The sequence below is a fragment of the Mesoplodon mirus genome (genome assembly GCF_964341445.2).
Source record: "Mesoplodon mirus genome assembly, chromosome: 19".
NCBI lineage: Eukaryota > Metazoa > Chordata > Mammalia > Artiodactyla > Ziphiidae > Mesoplodon > Mesoplodon mirus.
In genome coordinates, this window is record NC_138995.1 from 11,789,237 (window position 1) to 11,816,736 (window position 27,500).

General features: G+C 39.1%; 1 protein-coding gene across 7 annotated transcripts in view; it reads right to left on the reverse strand.

The window, feature by feature from the left end:
• CNTNAP4 (contactin associated protein family member 4) overlaps nucleotides 1–27,500 on the reverse strand; it is a gene marked incomplete at both ends in the record, with an annotated part of 261,961 nt that overhangs the window by 200,342 nt on the left and 34,119 nt on the right. For all 7 annotated transcript variants that reach the window (XM_082608081.1, XM_082608082.1, XM_082608084.1 and 4 more), the window contains one exon: nucleotides 24,440–24,550. In XM_082608081.1, the coding sequence (XP_082464207.1) occupies nucleotides 24,440–24,550 (111 nt within the window). The remainder of the gene's footprint in view (nucleotides 1–24,439; nucleotides 24,551–27,500) is intronic.

The window sequence follows — 27,500 nt, forward strand, 5'->3', positions numbered from 1 at the left end:
AGGGGAGGTAAAGTCACTTGTGAAAGGTCACAGAGCTGCAGTAAATCAGGCAAAACCCTAAACACGGTCCTACTTTAGAGCCTATTCTTTGTCACTTACGATAATGGCTTCCACCTTCATGAACTTTATCTTTTATGAAAGAAGATGACACATCAGCAGGTGATACACATTATATGAGGAACTGAATATACACTAAAGAAGTTTAGGATAGGGCAACTGCTGGCTGAGTGATAAGGGAAACAGAAACATTTAATTCAGGTTCTAGGGTGGGATTTTGAAAGGTCAAAATGAAGGGCTGGAGCCTTCGGAGCAGAGGAATGACTTGAGGGCAGACAGGTGCAAGGCACGTTTCTCAGGACGGCAGTAACGGACTGAGGGGAGTGAGGGGGCATGGAGAGGGCCGTGGTCACTACGGCAAGAAAGGAGAGTGGAACCAGATTGTAGGAAGTCTTTCATTCAAAGCTAAGAAAACAACTGTCAAACTCTCAGCTCCTGAGGACCACCTAGTGTGTTTTCTGTTTGGCACACATGTGGATCACCAGTTTTAGATAACTTGACAAACAGAAACCATCCACAATTTTAAATGTGCAGAATAAACAATATGTTAAGATCACTAATAATAGGCATGGTTCTTCATATTCTTTTACAAGAAGATGGTATTTGCAATCTTTTACCAAGCTATACCCAGGCTGATGGATAGTTTGTTCTGTATGGGAAGCTTCCACAGTGAGTTGGTTTAACTATCACTCTTGATATTTACTAAAGAAAAAAAAATCTTAACTTATACACCACTGAGGAAAACAATATACAAATTAACATATTTACGGATTTAGTTTTCTGAGCAACAAACAATCAAGCACTGGGAACATGTCAAACTCTTTTGGTTCATGTCTTCTGCATCACAGTCCAACTTTAAAAAGAAATTTTTGTATCTTTCCCCCCGATATCATTACATCTTGTCTCACGAGAGGTAAGTCCCGGTAAGTAGTATGCCAAAAAGTGTTTAAAAACTAGTTCTCTGTGGGGAAAAGTCCTGCTTTACAGCATTTGTCAGTTCCTGTGGTGTAAATGCTCGCTCCATGGCAGATTTCAAGCTCCCAATGTGACAATGCTGAGTTGGGAAGAGCCACTCTCCCAGGCCAGCAGGTTACTGACCATATCTCAGATAAGCTACTTGAGCACAGCAGTTGGAATCATAGTAGAGTTATGAATTTCTCAGTTACAGCCTCAGGTACGAGAAATGCATTTTTTCCTAACTCGATCTAATTTTCTCTCTTGAGCTCCTATTCTGTCTAATGTAGAAAATCAATCTAATCATTTCAGAGGAACTCAGTCCAGGTCATGGATTTCTCAGTCAATTCAGGATTTTATTTCTGTCACCTTCAGCTTCGAAATGCTTGCAGGGATCTGCCTCCCTTCCTGCCGACCCTGGGGGCAGTGGAGACCGGGACCACTTTTTCTCCGTGTTTTGCATGGGCGGTCAAGCAGCTTCCACTCTGCACCTAGGTGACTGGTTGCAGATTAGTTGGGACAGGCCTTTGTCACAACATTCTGATGCTCATCCTCCCATCCCTGGTGTGACACTTTGCCCACACCCACCACTTCACGCCCTAACTTCTGCATCCATTCTTGGTGCCCACAGCAGCTCCTGGTTCCCCTCACATGCCATCCAGGGCTGACGTGGGGACTGTCACACCACCATCTCTGCAGTGCAGCAGCAGGATGATTTAGTGACTTCTCTTGGGGCAGGCGATCGCCTCTCCAAGCACCCTTTCGCATACAGACACCTGAGTGTGAATGAAGGGTTCTGTCAAGTTTCCTACTATGGACTTAGTTTGAGGACAGGACTTCAGGGGAAATGATCCCTCACACTTGCTTTCTCACGTCTCTTCCCTCAGTGGGGTATGGGGAAAAGGAATTCCTTTAGGCTGGTCATTTCCCCTTTCAAATCATTTATATTTTAGATCTAAAAGGTATCCACTTAACTTTGTTCCCAAGCTGGGCAGTGACCATCCTTTCCCTTAAGCCATGGGTGGCGTGTGCCTATCTGCGCTGAGAGGGGAGATGAAGGACCAGTGGGGAGGTCATGTCTATTTCTGCTTCCCCCCCTCACCCCACATAGAGAAATAGTCACTGATGCAATTATTATTGTCATTAAAAATGCTCATATTTCATCCTTCATTCGAGGAATTTATGTGCTCACCTTTCCCAACATTAACCAGTTTACTTTCATGAAAAAAAAAAAACCCCAAAAACAGAAACCACTGCCCACTTTTTTGCACAACACAATAAAAAGAACCCCCCAACCCCTCACTTCCCAGCAACCTTGGTTTGGTAAGATAGTCACACTGAGATCTGTGACTGTCTGCCCACTCCCCTCTGTGAACAAGGCTTCTTGTATCCATCCAGGGCCACCTCAGTCCAGTTCCACAGCATCTTCCAATCTGCAACGTGCACCAGATGATCCAGAACACAAGGAAAAGTGCTGTCTCCTGCAGTATGGGTCACCAAGGCTAACCAGATTCAAAGACTGATGAGTCCTTTGTGCTTACATAGGCAGAGCAAGATTAAAACTCAGAAGTCAAAGTGGTTCTTACATTGAAGAAAGCAGGAGTCAACTAGTATTTTCTCATATTTACTCCTCCACATCCAGAAGCAATGAAAAAAAGCTAGGTTGTGATAGTGTCTTTTTTTTTTTTTTTGCGGTACGCAGGCCTCTCACTGTTGTGGCCTCTCCCGTTGCGGAGCACAGGCTCCGGATGCACAGGCCCAGCGGCCATGGCTCATGGGCCCAGCCGCTCCACGGCATGTGGGATCTTCCCGGACCGGGGCACGAACCCATGTCCCCTGCACTGGCAGGCGGACTCTCAACCACTGCGCCACCAGGGAAGCCCTGTGACAGTGTCTTTTGAGAGAGGAATTTTGCAAACAGTTTATTCTACTTTGCTCCCAAAGCATAATATTAATAATGAGATGGGGTTTTGCTATTAGGAGTGCAACTTTGATGCATATCAAATTCATAACATTCACACTAGAAGACACTAGTTTAGATCCGTTTTACAATCTGTAACTCTTTATTGATAGTCTCTACTTATTGAGACACCATGCTCCTGGGTTCTTTTGGCTCTCTGAGCATATTTAAGAGAGACAATTTAAAGTCTTTGTCTGGTAAGTCCAATGTCTACCCAGTGGTTTTCTTATTTAGATGCCTGTATGAAATCACCACATTTAAATATGCACATATCCCAACTTCTATGATTTAATCTTTGTACTAAAATCATGGTCACTCCTTATATTTATGATATTGTGTATTTATTAGATTTGTAGAAGAAATACAAGTAATAACACACAAATTGAGCAAAGATAGGTTAGTTAACAGAAACTATACAGACATGCCTCAGAGATATTGGGGAATAAAGACCACCACAATAAAGCAAATATCACAATAAAATGAGACACACCAATTTTCTGGTCCCCAGTGCATATAAAAGTTATGTTTACACTATACTGTAGTCTACTAAGTGTGCAAGAGCATCACATCTTTTAAAAAACGTACATACTTTAATTTAAAAATGCTTTATTACTAAAAAATGCTATCATCTGAGCCTTCACTGAGTCATAGTATTAACATCAAGATCACTGATCACAAATCACCATAATAAATATGATAATAATGAAAAAGTTAGAAGTATTGTGAGAATTAGCAAAATATGACACAGAGACACAAAGTGAGCAAATGCTGTTGGAAAAAATGGTAATAATAGACTTGCTCGACACAAGGCTGCCACAAACCTTAAATTTGTAAAACCACGATTATCTGCAAAGCACAATAAAACAAGGTATGCCTGTACTCTGTTAGTGAATTGCAGACAATTCATACATTCTTACACTTTAATCTGTGAAAAGTTTTTAAATATTTTTTATTCCTTTTTCCTTGAAACTACCAAATTATCTGCTCAACAACTGCATAATATTAGCTGGACTTCGGAAAGCACATTCAGAAACACCTATACATGCAAGGGAGGTAGGACTGAAAGCCTTAAGTAGGCAAAAAACAAGGTCAAAACTGTGCTTTAAATTTTATTTTTATTGAGGAAAGCCTCAAAGTTGCATGACTTCAAAATTGCAAGGTTATTAAAATAACCTTGGTTAGAAATCCAAAAACTGCATTAGGGTAGTAGCGATGGAAACCACCCCCCCCGCCCCAAAAAAGTGTAAGAGAGACAGATTGCAAACCACAAATACACAGTATTTATCATCTTCAGGAGGAGGGATCAAGAGAGAAATAAAAGGTGATTCTAAGAATTTTAAGCCATGGTGATTAAGATAACCACCAGGAATCAGAGAAGAAAAATAATTACAAGCAGAAGCTGGTTTAGATGTGATATATTTAACTTAAGATTTACGTTGAGCTTTTTTGTGAAGACAAGACATCTAGCAGGCAGCTGGAAAATTCCAGCAGGCAGTTGAAAATACAAGATAGGAGATTGTTAGACATGTTTCTCCTCTAGCACAAATGTGGGAGGTGTCTGCACAGGCCTCCTCCTGAGGCCCTGGCAGTGGACCAGCTCATTCAGGGAGGGCATGCACAATGCCAAGGTCAAAGACAAGGCTTTGGAAAAACCCACATAAACATTGTCATTTTAGCATGGAGTCTCTAATCTTGTTTTTCATTTTTATACAGATATTTTTATATAGTCTATTAAGTCAGTTGTATTTTATATGGCCAATTTTACAGTCAATTTTATGTGTCCCTTTTCTTTTGTTGTTAATATTCATGATATGTCAATTTTTTTAAAAAGGACTCAAGGGAAAACGTAAGAGAAGAATAACAAATAATCATCAAATCACTGAAATGTGATTTTAGGCTAGCTTTCTACTTAAATTATTGGACCGTTAAGGACCTAACAGTTCCCGCTGAGGGAGAAAATCTCTGATATAAAGTCCTATTTGAGAAGAAACACAGAGAAGTCCTTCTAAAGTCGTGTAGTCTTTGTACATCTTTTCCCATGGAATTACGTCTGAAGCGCAGCCTTCAAAAGGGTTACAGTTAAAAATCAGATGAGATGATTTATGGGAACAGATTTTAATTTGCAGAACTATTAGAGAGACAGACAGACAGACATGTAATATATGAAGTGACGTCAGTCAGATGGCAGAATAGGAAGTCTCCCACTCATACACCCCCTCAGCAACAATAATCTGGCAGCCATCCATGGACAGAAGCCCCTTTGTGGGAGCTTTGGGATCCAGCCGCAGGCCCAGAGAAGTCTTGCCCCGCCCAGGGACCCACCAGGAGACACGCCTGACGGTACCCCCTGGAGGTAGGCCCACTGATTTTAATCCAAAAGGAGATTCTGAAAGAGTCCTGTAACTAAGCCCCAGCCCTCCCAGCTGCAGTTCAGGGGCTGGGCAGGCCAGCCGACGTTGGTGTGACTGCAGATCTTAAAAGTAGCCCCAGCACCTGGCCCCAGGCCCTCGCAGCTGCGGTTAGGGAGCAGTCTTGCCAGGATACACGTCATCCCTGCCCCCAGAGGTAGGCCCTCAAAGCTTAGTCTGACTATGGATATAGAAGTGATCCTGGAACCCAGCTCCACATCCTCTCAGCTGCAGACCAGGAACAGTCCTGCCCACTCAGGGACGTGGAGGGAGACACACCCACCCTGAAGTGGTCCTGTAACTGGGCTCCAGCCCTTCCCGGCCACAATCCGAGAGCAGTCCCACCTGCCCTGGGACCTGGTAGGAGACACGTGCCTCCATGCCCCTGAAGGCAGGAGGCCTGCAGACCTTGTCCCAGCTATGGACCCTGAAGCACCCCTATGAATCAGTTCTGGCTTCTCTCAGACACAGTCTGGGACTAAACCTGCCTGCCCAGGGACCTTCCCAGTGATGCTCCTTCAAATGCACAGACAATAGTGCAAGACTACTTAGATCACGAAAAATCAGGCAAATATGACACCACCAAAGGACACTAATAAACTTCCAGTAATTGACCCCAAAGAAATGAAGGTCTCTGGTCTAACAATTCAAAATAATCATCTTAAGGAAGCTCAATGAGATACAAGAAAACACGGACAGATAACTAAACAAAATCAGGAAAGCAATGTATGAATAAAATGAGAAGCTTAACATTTCCAAGCAGTCTTTTGATGAGATGCAGCTCAGAACTTTCCCCCTTGAGGACAAAGGTGGAAGATTTTATACATCAGTTCTCATCTTCTGTCAGTCAAGGTAGCCTCACAGGTAGGCAATAGTGCCCATACTCCACCATCAGAATTTATGGTGCCCAGTGGATTCCCTGGAAGCAGATCATCCCTCAGCATCACAGGGCAGGAAGCTACAGGTAAGTGGTACAACCCAATATAAGACCCTGTTACACCTGTGGGAAGTTGAACTTGGTCCTGGTTGGAGAAAGAGGTGGGGCTGAGAAGATGTAAGTGTTGCCTAAGAGGTGTCCAACACACAACAGCACATCTGTAATTATAATAGTCTCTAATATGAGTGAATACAAAAAAGATGGTCTTCTACTGCTAGCTATAGTCACACTTCCGCTCCATCCTCTCCTAGGTAAGATGCTCAAGATAATTATGCATGGATCAGACAAGAAAGCTCTAGGCCCTGCTTTCACTGTTTCTCTGGTTATGCAAACCACCATGCTTTCAGAACACATGTGCACGCCAGCCGAGAGAGAGCATCTCAGGTGTAGGCCAAGCCCGACCCCCTTCACACATGTATGCCAATATTTTGTTCACGAGAGAGAGTGGCTTTTAATTTTCCTTCCTTGTTTGTCCTTGACAGGGTTTGGTATCAAGGTTATGCTGGTCTCATAGAATGAGTTGGGGAGTATTTCGACTTCTTTTCTGTCCTCTGGAAGAGAATGTGTAAGATTCGAGTCGTAGCTCCCTTAAAAGTGTTTGGGGGCTTCCCAGGTGGCGCAGTGGTTGAGAGTCCACCTGCCGATGCAGGGGACACGGGTTCGTGCCCTGGTCCGGGAAGATCCCACATGCCGCGGAGCGGCTGGGCCCGTGAGCCATGGCCACTGAGCCTGCGCCTCCGGAGCCTGTGCTCCGAAATGGGAGAGGCCACAACAGTGAGAGGCCCACATACCGCAAAAAAAAAAAAAAAAAAAAAAAAAGTGTTGGAAGTATTCACATATGAATTCATTTTAGCCTGGAGTTTTCTGTTGGAGCGTGTGAATTATGGATTTACTACCTTTACCTGACAGAGGAATATTTAAATTTTATTTTATTTCTTGGGAACAATTTTTCAGGCTGAGTTTTTCAAATAATTTGTTCAATTCATTTAAATTTTCACAATTATTAGCAAGAAGTCTGTTAAAATATCTTCTTATGTTTTTGTCTTACTGATTGTCTATATGGCATGTTTTCTATTTCATTAATGATGTACTGTTCTTTTATTCCTTTCCTTTTCCTTACTTTGGGTTTAATCTGTTGTCCTTTCTAATTTCTTGAGAAACTGAATAAGTAGGCAATGGATGGGTTATTAATATTTAGCTTTCCTTCTTCTGTATTATGTACAGTTAAGGTTATCAATTTTTTTTTTTTTTTTTTTGCGGTACGCAGGCCTCTCACTGTTGTGGCCTCTCCCGTTGCGGAGCACAGGCTCCAGACGCGCAGGCTCAGTGGCCATGGCTCACGGGCCCAGCCGCTCCGCAGCATGTGGGATCTTCCCGGACTGGGGCGCGAACCCGCGTCCCCTGCATCGGCAGGTGGACTCTCAACCACTGCGCCACCAGGGAAGCCCAAGGTTATCAATTTGATCTAAGCTGCATTTCACAATTCTGACCTATAGTATTTTCTTATCAGTGAGTTTAAACGTTCCCTAATTTCCACTGAGATTTCTTTTTAAGAAGTGTGTTAATTAAATTCCACACCTTTCTGGGTTTTTAAGTATTTTTTAATTATTGATTTCTAGCTTAATTCAACTGTACTAGGGCATCTACTCTGCATGATATAAATCCTTTGAGATTTGTTGAAACAATTTTTATGGCACCGAATAAATTTAAGTAAATATCCTAGGTACTCTGGATAAGAATGTGTATTCTGCAGTATTTGGAGGCAGAGGTTTATATATGCTACTCATTATATAAATATAAATTACATATGTAAATATTTTGTCAAATTTGTTAACTGCTGTTAAAATCTGTATTTCCACTGATCTTTTCTTTGGCATACTTCTTAAATAAGCTACAGAGAGAGAAATATTAAAAGCCTCTCACTATGTTTAGTGTTTCAATTTGTAATGTCTATTTCTCCTATTATTTCTGTCCATTTTTCTTTCTATATTTTGAAGCTCTGTTATTTCGTGCAGACAATGTCAGACTCACTATATGGTATTTCCTTTTTCTCCAGGATCTTTGACCCTGAAGGCTTGGCTATCTTGGTTTTTCTCAGATATCTTCAAGTGGTTAACACTTTCTAGCTGGTTTACTTGTTTATAGAAAGGCAGCTAACTGTTATGGGCTGCGTGCGTCTCCACCCCCACCCCCCAAAATTCATACACTGAAGCCATACCCCGCAATGTGATGGTATTTGGGACCTTGCAGAGGTGGTTAGGTTTAGATTAGGTCTTGAGAGTGGAACCCCCCTGATGGATTAGTGACCTTATAAGAAAAGGAAGACAGATCTTTCTCTCCCCTCATGCAAACACCAAGGAAAGCCACGTGAGCACATGGCATGAAAGAGGCCGCTGCAAGCCAGGACAGGCTCTCACCAGGAACAGAATCTGCTGACACCCTGATCTTGGGCTTTCCAGCCTCCAGAACTGTAAGAAAAAAATGTCTGTTGTTTAAGCCACCTCGTTTGTTGTATTTTATTATAATGTCTAAAGCTAGGGTTTACACTAGAGTTCAGACACTAGCTTTTCTAAATTATTCACACAGCCAGCCACCTTGCTAGCCACCTTGCCCATTCCTTTAATGGGAGGTAAGACAAAGCCTTAGGTAAAGCTTTATCATCCAGAGTTTCCTGGGAGATCAGGCTGTGTGTGGGACTTCACTTGAAATTGCTTTCTTCCCCTTGCTAATCCGGCTTCTTATACCCCCTCACTGTCTTCTCCTGGGAACCATCCCCTAACAAACCTTTAGCACCACAATTGTTAGTCCAGGGTGTGCTTTTGGGAGAACTCAACCCAATACATCACCCAATTACTTACTCACTGTTTATTTTCACTGTACCTACATGTGAAATTTTCCTCCTCAACAGAATGAAAAATATTAGATACATACAAAGAAGTGTAATCTATATATTAATGATAATTTAAAATTTTATGAATGTATTTTAACTGACTAAATTTAAGTCCCTGTATCAATTTCAATAGGTTCATATTTATAACCTGAATTCCTATATTTTATAACAGTTGAAGACATTTCCTAAGCCAGGCACATTCTGTGTCTTCTAGTTTGAGAGGACTTAGAAGGACAGTCCGCCTTAAGATTCTCCCCTTCTTCTTGAAAAGCCATCAATGTCACTCACTCACATGCTTTGAAAACCTCCATTATTAGAGTGAGTCAAAAGGAAAAGAGATGGTGCCTATAGAATATTACAAATAAAAAGAGTACATTGTCATACAATTTAGAGATCCCCAAATTCAACCCCATACTTTAACAGGAAAGGAAAAAAAGAGAGGAAATGTCTTTTTTCCAAGACCACCCACAATTTAATATTATAACCTAGGTTTTGTGATTCCAAAACCAGCATTTTTTATCACTATAAATTACTTAGCATGAGCTACCTGGCACATTCACTGGGCTTACATTATCAAACTGATTTACAGCTGAAGAAAGCATGGTACAGGGCAGACAAGGACGATAAAGGGTAAGACTGAGGGAGGAGCAAGACACTGGCCAGAGATCAGAAGAGAGTAGAACATGTTCTTAAGGAAGAGGGCCCAGAAGGGAGAGCTACGTCCAAAGTAAGAGAGAACTAAACATTCAGGAGGACAACCACCTCTGGTATTAAATCAAATGAACTGATAGAAGAATAGAAGTGATTCTATATTAATCCCAGAAGTGAGAGCAAACTCTCCTATACTTTAATGAATAGAGGATACAGGCATATCAAGAAATAAGATGTAAATATTCACTAATCTTTATTTCACCTTCTCAAAGCCAGTACGCAAAATATAATCTGTAAGTGCACGTGACACACCACTGACCATAAAACTGATCTGGAACTTCATTTGCCAAACCTTTATTGAAATGTTAGTAAGTTTTTTTTAACTTCATAAACCAATTTCCAATTGATAAAAAAGTAAAAATATTTTAAATAAAACCACCAGATTATCCTAGATCACAGACTTTGACTAAGGATATATAAGAACATTTTATCTTTACTTCAAGCTAATAATGAACATATAAAATATAATTCTTTGTTTGGCCCTGAATCAAGGCCAGCAGTTTGGCTGTTGGTGTCACGCAGGAGCCTAAAGAAGTCTCTTTCTATGGTCTATGGGCCATTTCAGGACTTTGGAAATGTAATGGTCAATTCATTAGAAAGAAACATCTAAGTCGTTGGTGACAGATATGGGCTAATACTTATTTGCAGTTGATTAATACTGGGATTCCAAAATTTTGAGATCCCTGATTTAACTCATTCATTAGAATTATAATACTGTTAAATCCAATTACTATAAAAAAATTGCTGAGGATCCAAAAACAGTCACATGATTCTGAACTGTGAGCTTTCTTTGAATATTATCCTTTGTATGGTCAGGGCCCTGACTTGTGTATTTTAGACTTCATTCAAATAGGAAACTTACATTTACTGTTGGGCTGTAAAATTTTTTGAGCTGCATATTGAACTGTGAAAGTGAATCTATATTATGGACATTGATTGAGAAAGTTACTTTCATAGTAAATGTACCATTTAAATATGGTGATCTTCATTATATGAAAGGCATAAATCTTGCTGGATTTCATTTGCCTGGCAAGATATACAAATATTTGTAAAGTAAAATGTATTTTCTTTAATAGGAAGGGAGGGTAGACTTCCTTGCTCTTTTGAAAGGAAAATTGATTTTTGTCTATTCTGCTTATTAAATATTTTACCAATTTATTAATTATTGTAACAAATGTCTGGTAAAGGATTACTGCCCTTAATATATAAAATTCTTGTGCAGAGTAATTAAAAACTAAAAATAAATGCTCAAAAAAATTCTTTGACCCTGCTTTGCTCTATAATTAATCAAGAATAAAAAAACCCTTCTACTAGAGTTATGAGGATGCCTGAATTTTGAGATTACCTTTGTATAAATCAAAGTATATATTTGGCCTGTGAGGTTTGCTAAAGTGGAGTTAATTGGCAGGACACACTCTGAAACTGTTTAACACTCTCTTGGGACCGTGCTTTTGTAATTCTTGTGGTTACACCACAGTGCCGTGATCATTTTCAATAAAGCCAAAACCACTTCAGTATTATCCCTATTCTTCCAAAAGAAAGCCAGAGAATTAAAGCATAGAGATTAAGTATTTCTTCCGTCTTTAAAAAAGTAAGAGACAAATGTAAAACAGATAGCTAGTGGGAAGCAGTCACACAGCACAGGGAGATCAGCTCTGTGCTTTGTGACCACCTAGAGGGGTGGGATAGGGAGGGTGGGAGGGAGATACAAGAGGGAGGAGATATGGGGATATATGTATACATATAGCTGACTCACTGTGTTATACAGCAGAAACTAACACAACATTGTAAAGCAATTCTACTCCAATAAAGATGTTAAAAAATAAATTAAAAAAAATTACTTCCTACTTAAATAAATGAATTTAAAAACGTCTTCCTAAAAATAAATTAATTAATTTTAAAAAAAAGTAAGGTAGTAATGATTTAAACCCAGGCATGGTGAATTGATCCAGATAAGTCTAACACTAAAGTGTTCACTCTTCACCTAAAATGTCATGATCCACTGGAGAGAGTACAAAGGAGAGAAGCAGAGCAGGTTAGCGAAGGTTCAAGTGTGCTGGAGAAGCCTGCGTCCTGTGACTGCAGGGGTGACTCTCAGGGATCTGACTATTCAGGAATTTTTGTCAGGTCCAAGTGCTCTCATCCCAACATTAAGAACTGTACATCTCCGAATCTCAGAGATCAATTAGGGCAAGACAGAAAAATAGGGCAAAGCTAATACAAAGTCAGGTAATTACAGCCTGACTCAGCATGGAGGTGTGGGACCCTTGCAATTCAGGTAGTTATTCAGGCCGAGGGCTTACTCAGGCACATCGCATCCTGGGTGTGACGGGCAGCAGTTGATATGGAAGCAAATAAACTGTTAGCATCTTTTGTTCTCTAGCCAACTCTATAGAAATAGGCGGTCCCCAATGCAGTCAGTTCTCTATACTCAGTTCGTGAGGCTCACCTGCCCCATTTCCGGTCCTGGGGACCATCAGGCACATTTCAGACCTACACCCACCATGCCAATGAGGCTCTCCTTTTCTGAGGCCTGAGGTTTTTCAGTGCTGTGCAAAATTCATCTCTTATTCTTTTCCTCATAAAGTACTGGTTATCAAATATATTAATTTTATCATTTTAAATGTGATAATTATAAATGATTATATGCAATATGTTTAATGGCAAGAAACATTTACCTCACCTATCCTCTTAAGCACTGACATGCACCATGCATACCTTGGGAATTTACCTCTGGGATTTTAATTTAAGCATAATAGTTGCATGCAAAGAAGCACCATGATTTAGGGCAGTAAGAATTGCCAAATAGGACTTCCCTGGTGGCTCAGTGGTTAAGAATCCGCCTGCCAGTGCAGGGTACATGGGTTCAAGCCCTGGTCGGGGAAGATCCCACATGCCATGGAGCAACAAAGCCCATGCGCCACAACTACTGAGCCTGTGCTCTAGAGCCTGCAAGCCACAACTACTGAGCCCGTATGCCACAACGACCAAGTCCACGTGCCGCAACTACTGAAGCCCACGCGCCTAGAGCCAGTGCTCCACAACAAGAGAAGCCACCGCAGTGAGAAGCCCGCGCATTGCTCACCGCAACTAGAGAAAGCCCACGCACAGCAACGAAGACCCAACAAAGCCAAAAGAAGAGAAAAAAAATGGCCAAATAATTCTGTACAGAATGTTATAATTTTCCTCACTAGAAGTACATCCAGAATGAGAGTTCTCTCTGTCAACTAACTAAATATGCTGATTTCTCTACAGATAGATGCTTGATTTTAACAGCAAACCCTATAGGCATGAGGAAAGCATTGCTTTATAAGCATTTAGAGTAGAAGGGCTTAGCTGTGGATAAATAAAATAGACAACGGGAAAATACAGACATATATTCCCCTTTTTAGCAAAAGAGGAAATATTTTGATCTTACAGAATAGAGGAGAGAAAATTCACAGTATTGGTCACTTATGGAAGCAACCTACTATATAATTAAACAAATGTACATATATATGTTTACATTCACACATACAAATATTTTGTTTTTGCTGTGTACCACCATTTTATTTACTGCATTATACAAGCACATCAGTTTGCAATAACCCATTTCCAAGGTGTCCCAAGTACATGAAAATAAAAAAACATTCATTTGGAATATAATGCAACTTCAGGAACAGTTCAACATATATGGCTTCTTATATTTTGTCCTAAGAACACACTTGGACCATCAAATGGCACACTAGAACCTGTCTGAACTGCACACTGATAATGGCAACGATTTAAGATGCCGAATGTAATTCAAACTACGCTGAAACTGCAAAACTGGGACTAATATACAAGGGCAGAGAGATTTAATTCCATTACAAAGCCGGTATTAGTAGCAATTGGTTTTTGTTTGTTTGCGTGGTTTACAGTTAATTTTGGATCACATGTCTCTGAGCTATGAAATCTGTCAGGTTCAAATTGAGATGCATCTTCCCAGTGCAAAAAAAGTACAAAAGAAGTCACTTAGTGGCACTTGTACTAGCTTCCCAGGGCTGCTATAACAAAGTGTCACTAACTGCACAGCTTAATAGAATTTACTCTCTCACAGTTTTGGAGGTTAGATGTCCAAAACTGAGGTGTCAGCAAGGCCATGCTCCCTTTGTGGGCTTTAGAGAAAAATTCTCCCCCTGGTGCTTGCTGGCAATATTTGACATTTCTTGGTTTGTAACTATATCATTTCAATTTCTGCTTCCATCTTCTCATGGACTTCTTCCCTCTGTCTCCTCTGTCTCTACGTCTCTGTGTACCTCTTTCCCCTTAGAAGGACACCAGTCACTGGATTTAGGGCCCAGCCTAATCCATTATTACTTCATCCTGATTATACCTGCATAGACCCTAGATCTAAACAAGGTCACATTCTCAGGTACTAGGTGTTAAGAATTAAATATATCGTTTAGGGGGACACAATTCAACTCACAGAAGTCTACCCTTTGCTCCCCCCAAAATTCATGTCATCATCATGCAAAATACATTCACCCCATCCCAACATCCCCAAAAGTTGTAACCCATTCTAGCATCAACTCTAAGTCCAAAATCTCATCTAAATACAATCAACAGAAGAAATCCTAAATCTTATCTTCCAAACCATCTAAATTAGACATAAGTGAGACTCTGGGTATGGTGCATCCTGAGGAAAACCTCCATCTGTGGACTGTGAAACTAGAAAACAAATTATCTGCTTTCAAAATACAAGAATGGGACAGTCAAAGGATAGACATTCCCATTCCCAAAGGGAGAAACTGAAAGGAATAACGGAGTTATGGGTCCAAAGCAAGTCTGAAACCCAGCAGAGCAAATTCCACTAAGTCTCAAGGCCCGAGCATAATCCTCTGTGGCTTGATGCTCTGCCCTCTGGTCCTGCAGAGGCCCCACTGGCCCCAGACTCAGGACCCATGGAGACCTTGCTGGCCTAGCTTCCGTCTCTTTCAGTCTAGGCAAGTAGTGTTTCTGCTAGGATAAAATTCTCAAAAACTGCCTCCTATGCAATTAACAGAAGCATGTCCTCCACAGATCTTTCTGGATAACCCCATCTGTATTCCAGGGTTCAGTTGAGATGATGGACTGCATTCATGAGTCACACTCCTAATCTCTTTAGCAAAATGAGCCCACACCTTTTGATGTTCTCTCTAGAGCGTTTTTTTGCAGTATAGATAGGCTGAGAAATTTCCAACTCATCAAATTCTGGTTCCTTTTTTGCTTAACAGCTCCTTCCTCCATTTATCCCTTTCCTCCGGTGTTTTACTATAAGCTGCAAGGAGAGTACATCTTCCATATGTTGCTTGGAAACATTCTGAGGTAGATATCAAGTTCATCACTTACAAATTCTCCTTTCCACCCAACACTAGAACACAACTCATCCCACTTCCCCACCACTTTATTACCAGGATTGCCTTCCCTCCAGTGTCTCATAATATGACTCTCTTTTCTTTTGGAGAGCTCTCCAGAAGCACTTTATCCTCCACATTTCCGCCAACAGCAGTCTCTTCAAGGCAATCTAGGATTTTTCTATCACACACCTGAAAATTCTTCCAACCTCTGCCCATTACCCAATTCCAAAGCCACTTCCATATTTTTAAATATTGTTTCAGTAGCACTAAACTTACAATAACAAAATCTATATTAGTTTCCTAGGGTGGCTGTAATGAAGTATCCCAAACTGGCTTAAAGTAACAGAAATTTATTCCCTCACTGTTCTGGAGACCCAAAGTCCAAAATCAAGGTGTCACCAGTCACGCATCCTCTAAAAGATCCTTCTTTGCCTCTTCCCAGCTTCTGGTGGTTACTGGCAAACCTTGGAATTCCTTGGCTTGTAGCTGCATTACTTGAATTTCTGCTTCTGTCTTCACCTGGCCTTCTTCTCTCTGTTCCTGTGTCTCCAAATCTCATTCTCCTTATAAGGCCTTATCTGGAGCCCACCCTAATCCAATATGACCTTATTTTAACTTGATCACATCTGCAAAGACTCTAGGTCTAAATAAGGTCACATCCATAGGTATCAGGGTTAAGATGTGAATGTATCCTTTTGAAGGACACATTTCAACTCACAATAGAATTAAGTGACAAAATTAAATTAATATACCTCAAAAAAAGTAAATTTTCTTCTTCCCTACTGGTAGAATTGGAATAATTACATTTAACTGTAGTCTTTTTCTGATTTCCTTTCCCCATTACAGGGCTTAGTCATTATCACAGTGTTACCCAGAGCACTTCTTATCTCACAGATGGAAAGCAGTGGGATGTTGAGCTTGATTCCTCATTTCTTGCTTATCTGTTCTTTGGCTCTAAGTTTTCCAGATTCCATAGCAAAAAGGTAACCCTATCTGTGTTTCTAGGATACTACGATCTTTATTTGCTGATTCAGTTTATTTATACATGACCTGCTGACTTAGCTGAACACCCTTCCATAGCCTGATTTAAATACCATGAGGAATGTTGGCATACTAGTATAATATACAGCCTTTAATAAATCATTCAAAACCTGATATTCTCTTGTGAACACTTCATGTAATTAATAGGTAAAAAAAGAAAAAGTAAATAAAAAAGAAAAATGTAATCAAGCAGGTTGACAACCAGCAAAAGATAATTAAAGTGATCCTGTTGTGTTTCTCCATTTCATTAACATGCAAATGAGATTCATGAAGTTTAATATTGTGTTTCACCAAGAGCCATAGAAACGAATTAAGAATGAAAATGAGTCCTACTGATAGCCTCCTGATGAGTATATAAATTAATAAAAAATATGATTTGATCAAATCAATAACATATTATATATATATATAGAGAGAGAGAGATTTATTGAACCTCAACAAATAAAAATAAAGATAAATAGTTACATTAAATTTTGTATCTCTTTTGATGGGCCAAATCCTATGAAACCTTATTATAACTCAAATGGAGTGGTGGTAAAGGTTAAACTCTGTTTTACTTTAAAAAGAAATATAAGATGGAAACTTCATTCTAAGGTCAGTGTTGTGATGACAGCATTCCTATGGAAAGGACCACTGGTTCAGGATCTGGACTGACCCCCATAGGGCTAGGAAATCCCACTTGCCTGTGGTAAGGGATTCAGAATTGAAAATAGGAAGAGATAGTCCAATGTGACAATAACTTTCACTATAAGGCAAATAAATGTAACAGAAAAGAATTATCTACACAAATATATTCAAAGACCACAAAATTCTCCATTTGATACAAGGATCTCAGTTATTACTCTCCAATGATATTCTCACACTAAGAAACACACAAAGTTATGGCAATTATACCTAATTAAAAAAAAGAAACACACATAGAGGACTGTATCAAATAATATCAGATAAAATTTTTTAAATAAACCCATGCTACAGAGTTAGATATTTATAACACGGACCATATGGCAAAACACACACACACACACACACACACACACACACACACACAATCTATTTGTTATGTCCAATGTTCAATGTACTCAAACATTAAACAACAGCACAAAGGATAAGATCAAGGAGTAAAATTAGAAGAAGTAGCTGCAGCATGTGAGAAGGGAATAATAAATGAGTGAATCACGGTTTTAATAATATATGATGTCAGTGTCTTTTCTTATGGTTGTTAAAAATATTTTCTTTGTTAGTATTGCCAATCCTCTTTCCATAGAATGCATGAGCAGATGGGTTTTGCCTTAGCATATTACAGAAAGGGATAATAACGATACTTTGTCTTTAAGTGCAGAGAGTTTTGAAATTCTCTTATATCTACAGCAAGTTGCCATTTAATTATCTGCACTTTTCTCTAAACATACTCAAGCAATCAAACACAACCTACCTAAGAGATAGTCAACAATATGAACTGAGTATTCCTAAAGGAGCATGAAAGCTTATTAACTTCCCATTCCTCTACAGGAGAGAAAGTCATGTCATTCATTTTGAGAATTAACTAAACTTAGGGATGATTATTGTTAAATAACTAGCAACTTTTAAAATCGCTTCTTGCAAACTTCCTTGCTTATCTTGAAATAGAGGGCCAATTAAATTTTCATGGCTACTGTATACATAATGATTGTATACTGTTGTAGAAAAGTATATTTTAGGATCAAGATGGCAGAGTAGGAAGACCCTGAACTCACCTCCTCCCACATGCACACCAAAATAACAACTACTTAGAAAGTAACTGTCAGGGCTTCCCTGGTGGTGCAGTGGTTAAGAATCCGCCTGCCAATGCAGGAGACACGGGTTTGAGCCCGACTCCGGGAAGATCCCACATGCCGTGGAGCAACTAAGCCCGTGCGCCACAACTACTGAGCCTGCACTCTAGAGCCCACGAGCCACAACTACTGAAGCCTGTGTGCCTAGAGCCCGTGCTCTGCAACAAGAGAAGCCACTGTGGTGAGAAGCCTGTGCACCACAACGAAGAGTAGCCCCCACTTGCCGCAACTAGAGAAAGCCCGCACCCAGCAATGAAGACCCAATGCAGCTAAAAATAAATAAATAAATACATTTATTAAAAAAAAGAAAAGAAAATAACTATCAATGAGAACAACCTGAAGATAAGAAAAGATTTTCCACAACTAAAATATAAAGAAAAAGCCACAAGACAGGTAGAAGGGACAGAGATGGAGTCTAGTCAGTAACCCCAGCACAGGATCAGTGACCCACAAACATGAGGGAAATCATAGCAACAGAGGTCCTCCATGAGGGGCATGGTGTTCAAGCCACACATAGGGCTCCCAGCCCAGGGATCCTGCACAGGGAAAATGAAGCCCCAGAAGTCAAGCTTTGAAAACCAGCAGGGCATATGTTTGGAAGAGCCAGAGGGCTATAGAAAACAGAGACTCCACTCTTAAAGGGTGTGCAGAAAATCTCACATACTCCAAGTCCCAGTGTAGAGGCAGTAGTTTGAAAGGCACCTGAGTCAGACTCACTTCATGCCCGTGGAGAGCCTCCCAGAGAGACAGGAGGCAGCTGAGACTCCCCGGGGTAATGAGACACTGGTGGTGGCCATTTTTGGAATCTCCTTCTACTGAGCTGACACCAGCACTGGCAAGTGTCATTCTGGAATCCTCTCTCTAGCTTATTAGTGCCAGGAGCCGACAACACCCACCAGTGGGCCCACAACAGCCATGCACCACCAGGTCACATAGCCAGCCAGGTTGGGGGTTAGCCCCAATTGCCAGCCTGCCCACAGTAGTGGGCCCTGCCATAACAAAAGGGCACATGCAGCCTACACAGGGGACACCCCTGGAGATATAGCTCTGATGGTCAGAGGGGAGTGTGCTGCTGGCCCAGAGGACATCTCCTATGGAAGACCACTTCAAAAAGACTGGGAGATGTAATGGAACTACCTAATACATAGAAATAAACACAGAGAATTAGGGAAAATGAAGAGACAAAGAAATCTGTTCCAAATGAAAGAACAAGACAAAACCTCAGGAAAAGAACTAAATGAAACGGAGATAAGCAATCTACCCAATAAAGAATTCAAGATAATGATCATAAAGATGTTCACCAATCTTGGGGGAATGGATGAACTGAGTGAGAACTTCAACAAAAAGTTAGAAAATTTAAAAAGAAATCAGAGCTGGAGAATAAAACAACTGAAGTAAAAAATACACTAGAGGGTATCAATGGTAGATTAAATGATACAGAAGAATGGATCAGTTATCTGGAAGACAGAGTAGTGGAAATCAACCAAACTGAACAGGTAAAAAAAAAAAAAACGTTTTAATAAAGGTAATTCAGGGACCTCTGAGACAACATCAAGCATAGGAACATTCACATTATAGGGTCCCAGAGGAAGAAAAGAGAGAAAAAGGACAAGAGAATTTTTGGAAGAAATAACACGCAGAAACTTCCCTAACCTGGGGAAGAAAACAGACATCCAGGTCCAGGAAGCACAGAGTCCCAAACAAGATGAACCCAAAGAGGTCCATACCAAGACACATTATAACTAAAATGGGAAAATTAAAGATTAAAGTGAGAATCTTAAAAGTAGCAAGAGAAGAGCAACTAGAAGGGAACTCCCATAAGACTACCAGCTGACTTTTCAGCAGAAATTTTGCAGGTCAGAAGGGAGTGCATGACGTATTCAACGTAATGAAAGGAAAAAAATCTACAAACAAGGGACTTCCTTTGTGGTCCAGTGGTTAAGACTTTGCCTTCCAATGCAGGGGGTGCGGGTTCGATCCCTGGTTGGGGAGCTAAGATCCCACATGCCTCACAGCCAAAAAACCAAAACATAAAACAGAAGCAATATTGTAACAAATTCAATAAAGACTTTAAAAATGGTCCACATCAAAAAATCTTAAAACAAAACAAAAACCCTACAACCAAGAATACTCTACCCAGCAAGGTTATCATTCAGATTTGAAGGGCAGGTGGAGTTTGGCAGAGACGCAAAAGCTCACAGTTCAGCACCACTACACTGGCCTTATAAGAAATGTTAAAGGGACTTCTAAGAAGAAAAGAAAAAGCCACAACTACAAATAAGAAAATTACAAAAGGAGAAAATCTCACTGGTAAAGGTAAACATATAGTAAAGGTAGTCAATCAACCACTTATAAAGCTAGTAGGAAAATTACAAGACAAAAGTAGTAAAATCATCTGTATCTACAATAAGTATTTAAGGGATACACAAAATAAAAAGATACAAAATATGATGTCAAAAACATAAAATGTGGTGGAGGGACTAAAAACATAGTTATTAGAATGTGTTCGAGCTTAAGAGACAATCAAATTAAAATTGATACCTATATATAATAAATAATTATATATGAACCTCATAGAACCACAAACCAAAAACTTATAACACACACAAAAATGGAAAAAAAATCCAAATATAACATTAAAGACAATCATCATATCAGAAGGGAAGAGAACAAGAAAAGAAGAAAGAACAGAGAAGAACTACAAATATAACCAGAAAACAATTAACAAAATGGCAATAAGTACATTCCTATCAATAATTACTTTAAATGTAAATGGACTAAATGCTCCCATCAAAAGACATACAGTAGCTGAATAGATTAAAAAAAAGAAAAGACCCATATATATGCTGCCTACAAAAGACTCCTTGCAAATCTAAAGACACTCACAGATTAAAAGTGAGGTGATGGAAAAAGAAATTCCATGCAAATGGAAACAAGTAGAAAGCTGAGTTAGCAGTAATTATATCAGACAAAACAGACTTTAAAACAAAGATTGTGGGGTTCCCTGGTGGTGCAGTGGTTGAGAGTCCGCCTGCCGATGCAGGGGACACGGGTTCGTGCCCTGGTCCAGGAGGATCCCACATGCTGCGGAGTGGCTAGGCCCATGAGCCATGGCCGCTGAGCCTGCGCGTCCGGAGCCTGTGCTCCGCAACGGGAGAGGCCACAACAGTGAGAAGCCCGCGTACCGCAAAAAAAAAAAAAGATTGTAACGAGAGACAAAGAAGGACATTACAAAATGCTAAAGGGATCAACCCAACAAAGACATAACACTTGTAAATATATATGCACCCAAAATAGGAGCACATCAATATATAAAGCAAATATTAACAAACATAAAGGGAGAAATTGACAGTAATACAATAACAGTAAAGGACTTTAACACTCCACTCATGTCAATGGACTGATCATCCAAACAGAAACTCAATAAGGAAACACTGACCTTAAATGACACCATTAGACCAGATGGATTGATATATACAGAACATCTCATCCTAAAATACCAGAATATACATTATCTTCAAGTGCACATGGAACATTCTCCAAGACAGATCACAAGCTAGGCCACAAGAAGAAGTCTCAGTAAATTTAAGACAATTGAAACCATATCAAGCATCTTTTCTGACCATATGAGTATGAGACTAGAAATTAACTACAAGAAAAAAACTAGAAAAAACATAAACACATGGAGTCTAAACAATATGCTACCAAACCACCAATGGGTCATTGAAGAAATCAAAGAGGAAATTAAAAAATACCCTGAGAAAAATGAAAATGGAAATCCATGGCAATACAGGCCTACCTCAGTAAACAAGAAAAATGTCAAATAGACAATCTGAACTTACACATAAAGGAAGTAGAAAAAGAAGAAAAGAGCCCAAAGTTAGCAGAAGGAAATAATAAAGAGCAGAGCAGTAATTAAAACAAACAAACAAAAAAAGGACCAAGAAAAAAAAAGACCAATGAAAAAAAGAACTGAGTTTTTTGACAAGATAAACAAAATTGATAAACCTCTAGCTAGACTCATCAAGAAAAACAGAGAGAACCAAATAAATAAAATCAGAAACGAAAGAGGGAAAGTTACAACCAACACCACAGAAATACACAGGATCGTAAGAGATTACCACAAATAATTATACAACAACAAATTGGATAGCATGGAAAAAAATGGATAAATTTCTAGAAACATACCATCTTTAAGAATGAATCAGGAAGAAACAGAAAATCTGAACAGACCAGTTACTAGTAATGAAATTGAATCAGTAATCAAAATACTCCAAACAAACAAAAGTCCAGGACTAGACAGCTTCACAGGTGAATTCTACCAAACATTTAAAGAAGAGTTAACATCTATCATTCTCAAACTATTCCAAAAAATTGAAGAGGAAGGAATACTTCGAAACTCAGTCTAAAAGGCCAGCATCACCATGATACCAAAACTAGACAAGGACACCACACACACACACACACACAATTACGGGCCAATATCATTGATGAACATGGATGCAAAAATCAAAATATACAATGCATTAAAAAGGATCATATGCCATGATCAAGTGGGATTTATCCTAAGGATGCAAAAATGGCTCAATACCTGCAAATCCACCGATGTGATAAACCACGTTATATGGTCAATTAATGTACGACAAGGAAGGCAAGAATATACAATGGGGAAAAGACAGCCTCTGCAATAAATGGTTTTGGAAAAATCAGACTACATGCAAAAGAATCAAACTGGACTACTTTCTCACACCATATACAAAAATAAACTCAAAATGGATTAAGTACTTCAATGTAAGATCTGAAACCATAAAACTTCTAGAACAAAACATAGGCAGTATGCCCTTTGATATTGGTCTTAGCAATATATTTTTGGATCTCTCTCCTGAAGCAAGAGAAACAAAACCAAAAATAAACAAATGAGACCTAATCAAACTAAAAAGCTTCTGCACAGTGAAGAAAATCATCAACAAAACAAACAGGTAGCCTACTGAATGGGAGAAGAAAATTGCAAGTGACATATTCGAATAGGGTTTAATATCCAAAATATACAAAGAACTCATACAGCTCAATATCATAAAAACAACCAATTCAATTTAAAAATTGGCAGAGAACCTGAATAGACATTTTTTCGAAGAATACATAGAAATGGCCATCAGACACCTGAAAACAGGCTCAACATCACTCATCACCAGGGAAATGCAAATCAAAACCACAATGAGATGTATCTCACACCTGTCAGAATGGTTATCATCCAAAAGGCAAGAAATAACAACTGTCTGCAAGGATGTAGAGAAAGAGGAACACTGGTGCACTGCTGGTGGGATTAGTTGGTGTAGCTGCTATGGAAAACAGTATGGAGGTTACTCAAAAAATTAAAAACAGAAATACTATAAGGTCCAGCAATTTCACTTCTGGGTATTTACCCCAAGAAAATAAAAACACTAATTCAAAAAGATATATGCACTCCTATGTTCATTGCAGCATTATTTACAATAGCCAGGATATGGAAGCAACTTAAGTGTCCTTTGTAGATGAATGGATGAAGAACATGTGGTATATACATATACAGTGGGATGTTTATTTTTCATAAAAAAAATAAAACCTTGCCATTTGTGACAACTTAGATGGATCTAGAGGGTATTATGCTAAGTGAAATAAGTCAGAAAAGACAAACCCATATGATTGCACTTATATCTGGAATCTAAAAAACAAACAAAACAAAATGAAATTAGATACAGAGAACAAAGAGGTGGTTATCAGAGGAGGAGGGTTGAGGGGATGAGTAAAATAGGTGAAGGAAATTAGGAGGTACAAACCTCCAGTTATAAGATAAATAAGTCATGGGATGTAATATACAGCATAAGGAATATGGTTACTAATACTGTAATATCTTTATATGGTTACTAGACATAACATGGTGATCACTTCACAGTGTATTTAAACATCAAACCAATATATTGTACACCTAAAACTAAAATTATATAGTATATCAACTATATTTCAATTAAAAATGAAAATTAAAAAATTCTAAAGAAAAGTTTATTTTATAAGATACATTTAAAAAATCGCCAGATTTAGGGAATTCAATTCTTTGGGTGCTAAAATGATGATACAAGATCTTGGAACAGGTGCATCCCTTTGCCATTCTAGAGCCAATCCTAAATGTCATGTACATCCCATCAGTTTCTGCCATTTGCTTATTAAGAAATTTATTACCTTTTACAATATATCACTTACAATGATTTTACTAAAAGAGAATGGAAGATGAATGAGATTCGTCATGAACCAATCAGAGCAGAAAAAGCAGACTTACCATCTCTTCGATTTAGCCTTGCAAATCCAGGACCATGGCTGCTAGAGAGCTCGGATGAACTGCTGAATGATGCCTGAGACAAGGCAGACACCAGAGGGTCATCACAATCGTCTGCCAAAAGGAAAAATTCCACATTCAGGTTAGTAATGGGCTGACAGCTTACTTGGATTCAACAGATAAAACAAATAAACAAAACAGAACAAAACAATAAATCTAGGGTCTCTAACAATATGCCCACTGCTTATATATAGTGTAAGTTCAATAAGAGAAAAAGAATTTAAAGACAAGAGCATATGGGAATGGAGAAGGAAAACTTCGTAGAAATTACAAAACAGTATCTTGAGATAGAAACGGTTTACTTAAACAAGAAACAAAAATACCTAATCAGGATTCCTAATTTACATAAATAAATGTATATTAGGAAAGAATTATAAACTTAACTAGATTAAAACTAAGAACTTAGGGTTGCCAAAAGACATGTGATGTAAAGAGAAACATCACAACATGGAGAAAGTACTCCCCAAACAGTTTACAATTAGTATTGCAAATTAAGGAAAAAATATATATATATAAGGAGAAACAAAAACTCCTTTTAAATCAGTTAGAAAACACCCTAGAAAAAATGACATAAGGCTAGACCAGAGAGTTCACAGCACAGAACCGCTATTAAATGATGATCAAACTCAAAGTGTAAATTAACACTACAATTAGATACTATTTTACAAACAGCAGACCAGCAAGATTTAATAAGTCTGACAACACCAGATGGTCCAGATTATGTGGGCCAAGCGAAACTCCAACATCCTACTAGTGGGAGTGTAAAGGCAAGCACCTACTTTTAAAAAACAATTTGTCATCGGTTTGCATATTTGAACTTCTGTACCCCATGGCCCATTGATATGTATTTCCTCCTGGGCAGAGCCTCCCTATGATGAACTGCTGGTCTCAAGAAGCTTTGCCTTCTGGGTGTTATACAAATACTAGTGTTTATTGTGTGCCATCAGAAAAAAAGTTGAGAAGCATTAACCTAGAGCAACTCTTGTATTTGTGCACAGGGAGATGTGTGCGATTTCTAGCAACAATGTTCATGATAGCAAAAATTGATTAACAATCCGAACATTTACTGATCAAAGAAGAGATCAATAAATCATAGTACTCTTCACAATGAAATAACATACAGCAGGAAAAAGAACTACACCAACACACACCAAGAAATAAATAAAATAATATAAAAAGGTTGGATCTTAGAAATAAAATATTTAATGAAAAAAGTTATAGAAGACCATATAATAATATATGTTGATAGTTTTGAGAATCTTAAAAACAAGCAAAGCTAAGTAATACATTATTTAGGGACACATGTGACTAGGAAAAAAGCTATTTAAAAAAACAAAGAAATGAAAAGCTTAGAATTCAGGATAGTGGTTACTTCTAAAGGAAGGCAGTGTGTGTGGCGTGTGTGTGTGTGTATACATACACATACCTGTATGTGTATATGAATAGGTATGTAAGGATATATATGAAAGTATATACATGTCTTATCTATCCTATTATGTATATCACATATCCAATAAAAAGTAAGGCACAAAGAGTGAGGAAAAGTATAAGAACATTCTCATGTTGACCATGATATCTATACATGCTTATTTTATTCAGCTAATTCTTCATTTCATGCAATCTTCAGATTTTCATTTTATACAATTATTAAGTTGTTGCCATTTTTGCTCTAATCAGAAAATATTTCTCTTATATTTAGGATTTAACATACGCTGGTAATTAAAAATCATGCAGGATTATTGTCCCAATTTTTAAATTAACAATAAACATTTAAATAAATCCAGGAATTATCTAGATTCATCTGAAATTTTATGAAGCCTATGCTTCTTGAACATAGGTTTCTATAAAATAGTCACTATCAGTTTTACTGCTTAAATATTCAAACTACAATATTTTTCTGCAGTCCTGCCATTTGAAATATGTAGTTTTTCTTAAAGTTAAAGGTTTAAAGTATAAGTGGTAAGTAAAAATTTACCAACTTAACAGTTGATTGCCTTTCAAAAGAATTTGCTAAAGGTAGCATTTTATTTTTTAAAATTATCTCATTTTCATTTAAAGTCCCCTTTTTCTTCTTTCACACCTTAAACTCCTTAGCTCAGCGGTCCCCAAACTTTTTGGGGATTGTCTCATTTCCGGTTTTGTTTTGCGGTACGCGGGCCTCTCACTGTTGTGTCCTCTCCCGTTGCGGAGCACAGGCTCCAGACACGCAGGCTCAGCGCCATGGCTCACAGGCCTAGCCACTCCGCGGCATGTGGGATCTTCCCGGACCGGGCCACGAACCTGTGTCCCCTGCATCGGCAGGCGGACTCTCAACCACTGCACCACCAGGGAAGCCCTCATTTTCATTTAAAGTCCCCTTTTTCTTCTTTCACACCTTAAACTCTTTAGCTCAGCAGTCCCCAAACTTTCGGGCACCAGGGACCAGTTTCATGGAAGACAATTTTTCCACAGATGTGGGGGAATGGTTTCAGGTTGATTCAAGTGCATCACATTTACTGTGCACTTTATTTCCATTATTATTACATTGTAATATATAATGAAATAATTATACAACTCACCATAATGCTGACAGGAGGTGGAGCTCAGGCGGTAATGCAAGCGATGGGGAGTGGCTGTAAATACAGATGAAGCTATGCTTGTTTGCCTGCAGCTCACCTCCTGCTGTGCAGCCTGGTTCCTAACAGACCACAGACTGCTACCAGCCTGTGGCCTGGGGGTTGGGGACCCCTGCTTTAGCTAGCTCTTAAAAAAGACTTGATAACTGGCCCACAGTTCCTGCATGTCTATTGACTGGCTTAAGTACTGACACTCAATCTAGTTGTAATTCAAGTGTTAAGAAGTGTAGACATAAAAAGACATAACAATCCATGAAGTGCTGAAGGAAATTCTGATCACACCCAATCACAAGCAACAACCAAAATGCTTTAGTATGCTGTGGAAGCTATGATGTGTGTGTTAGCGTGCACAAATGAGCACATTATCTATATTGCGGGGGGGGGTGTCT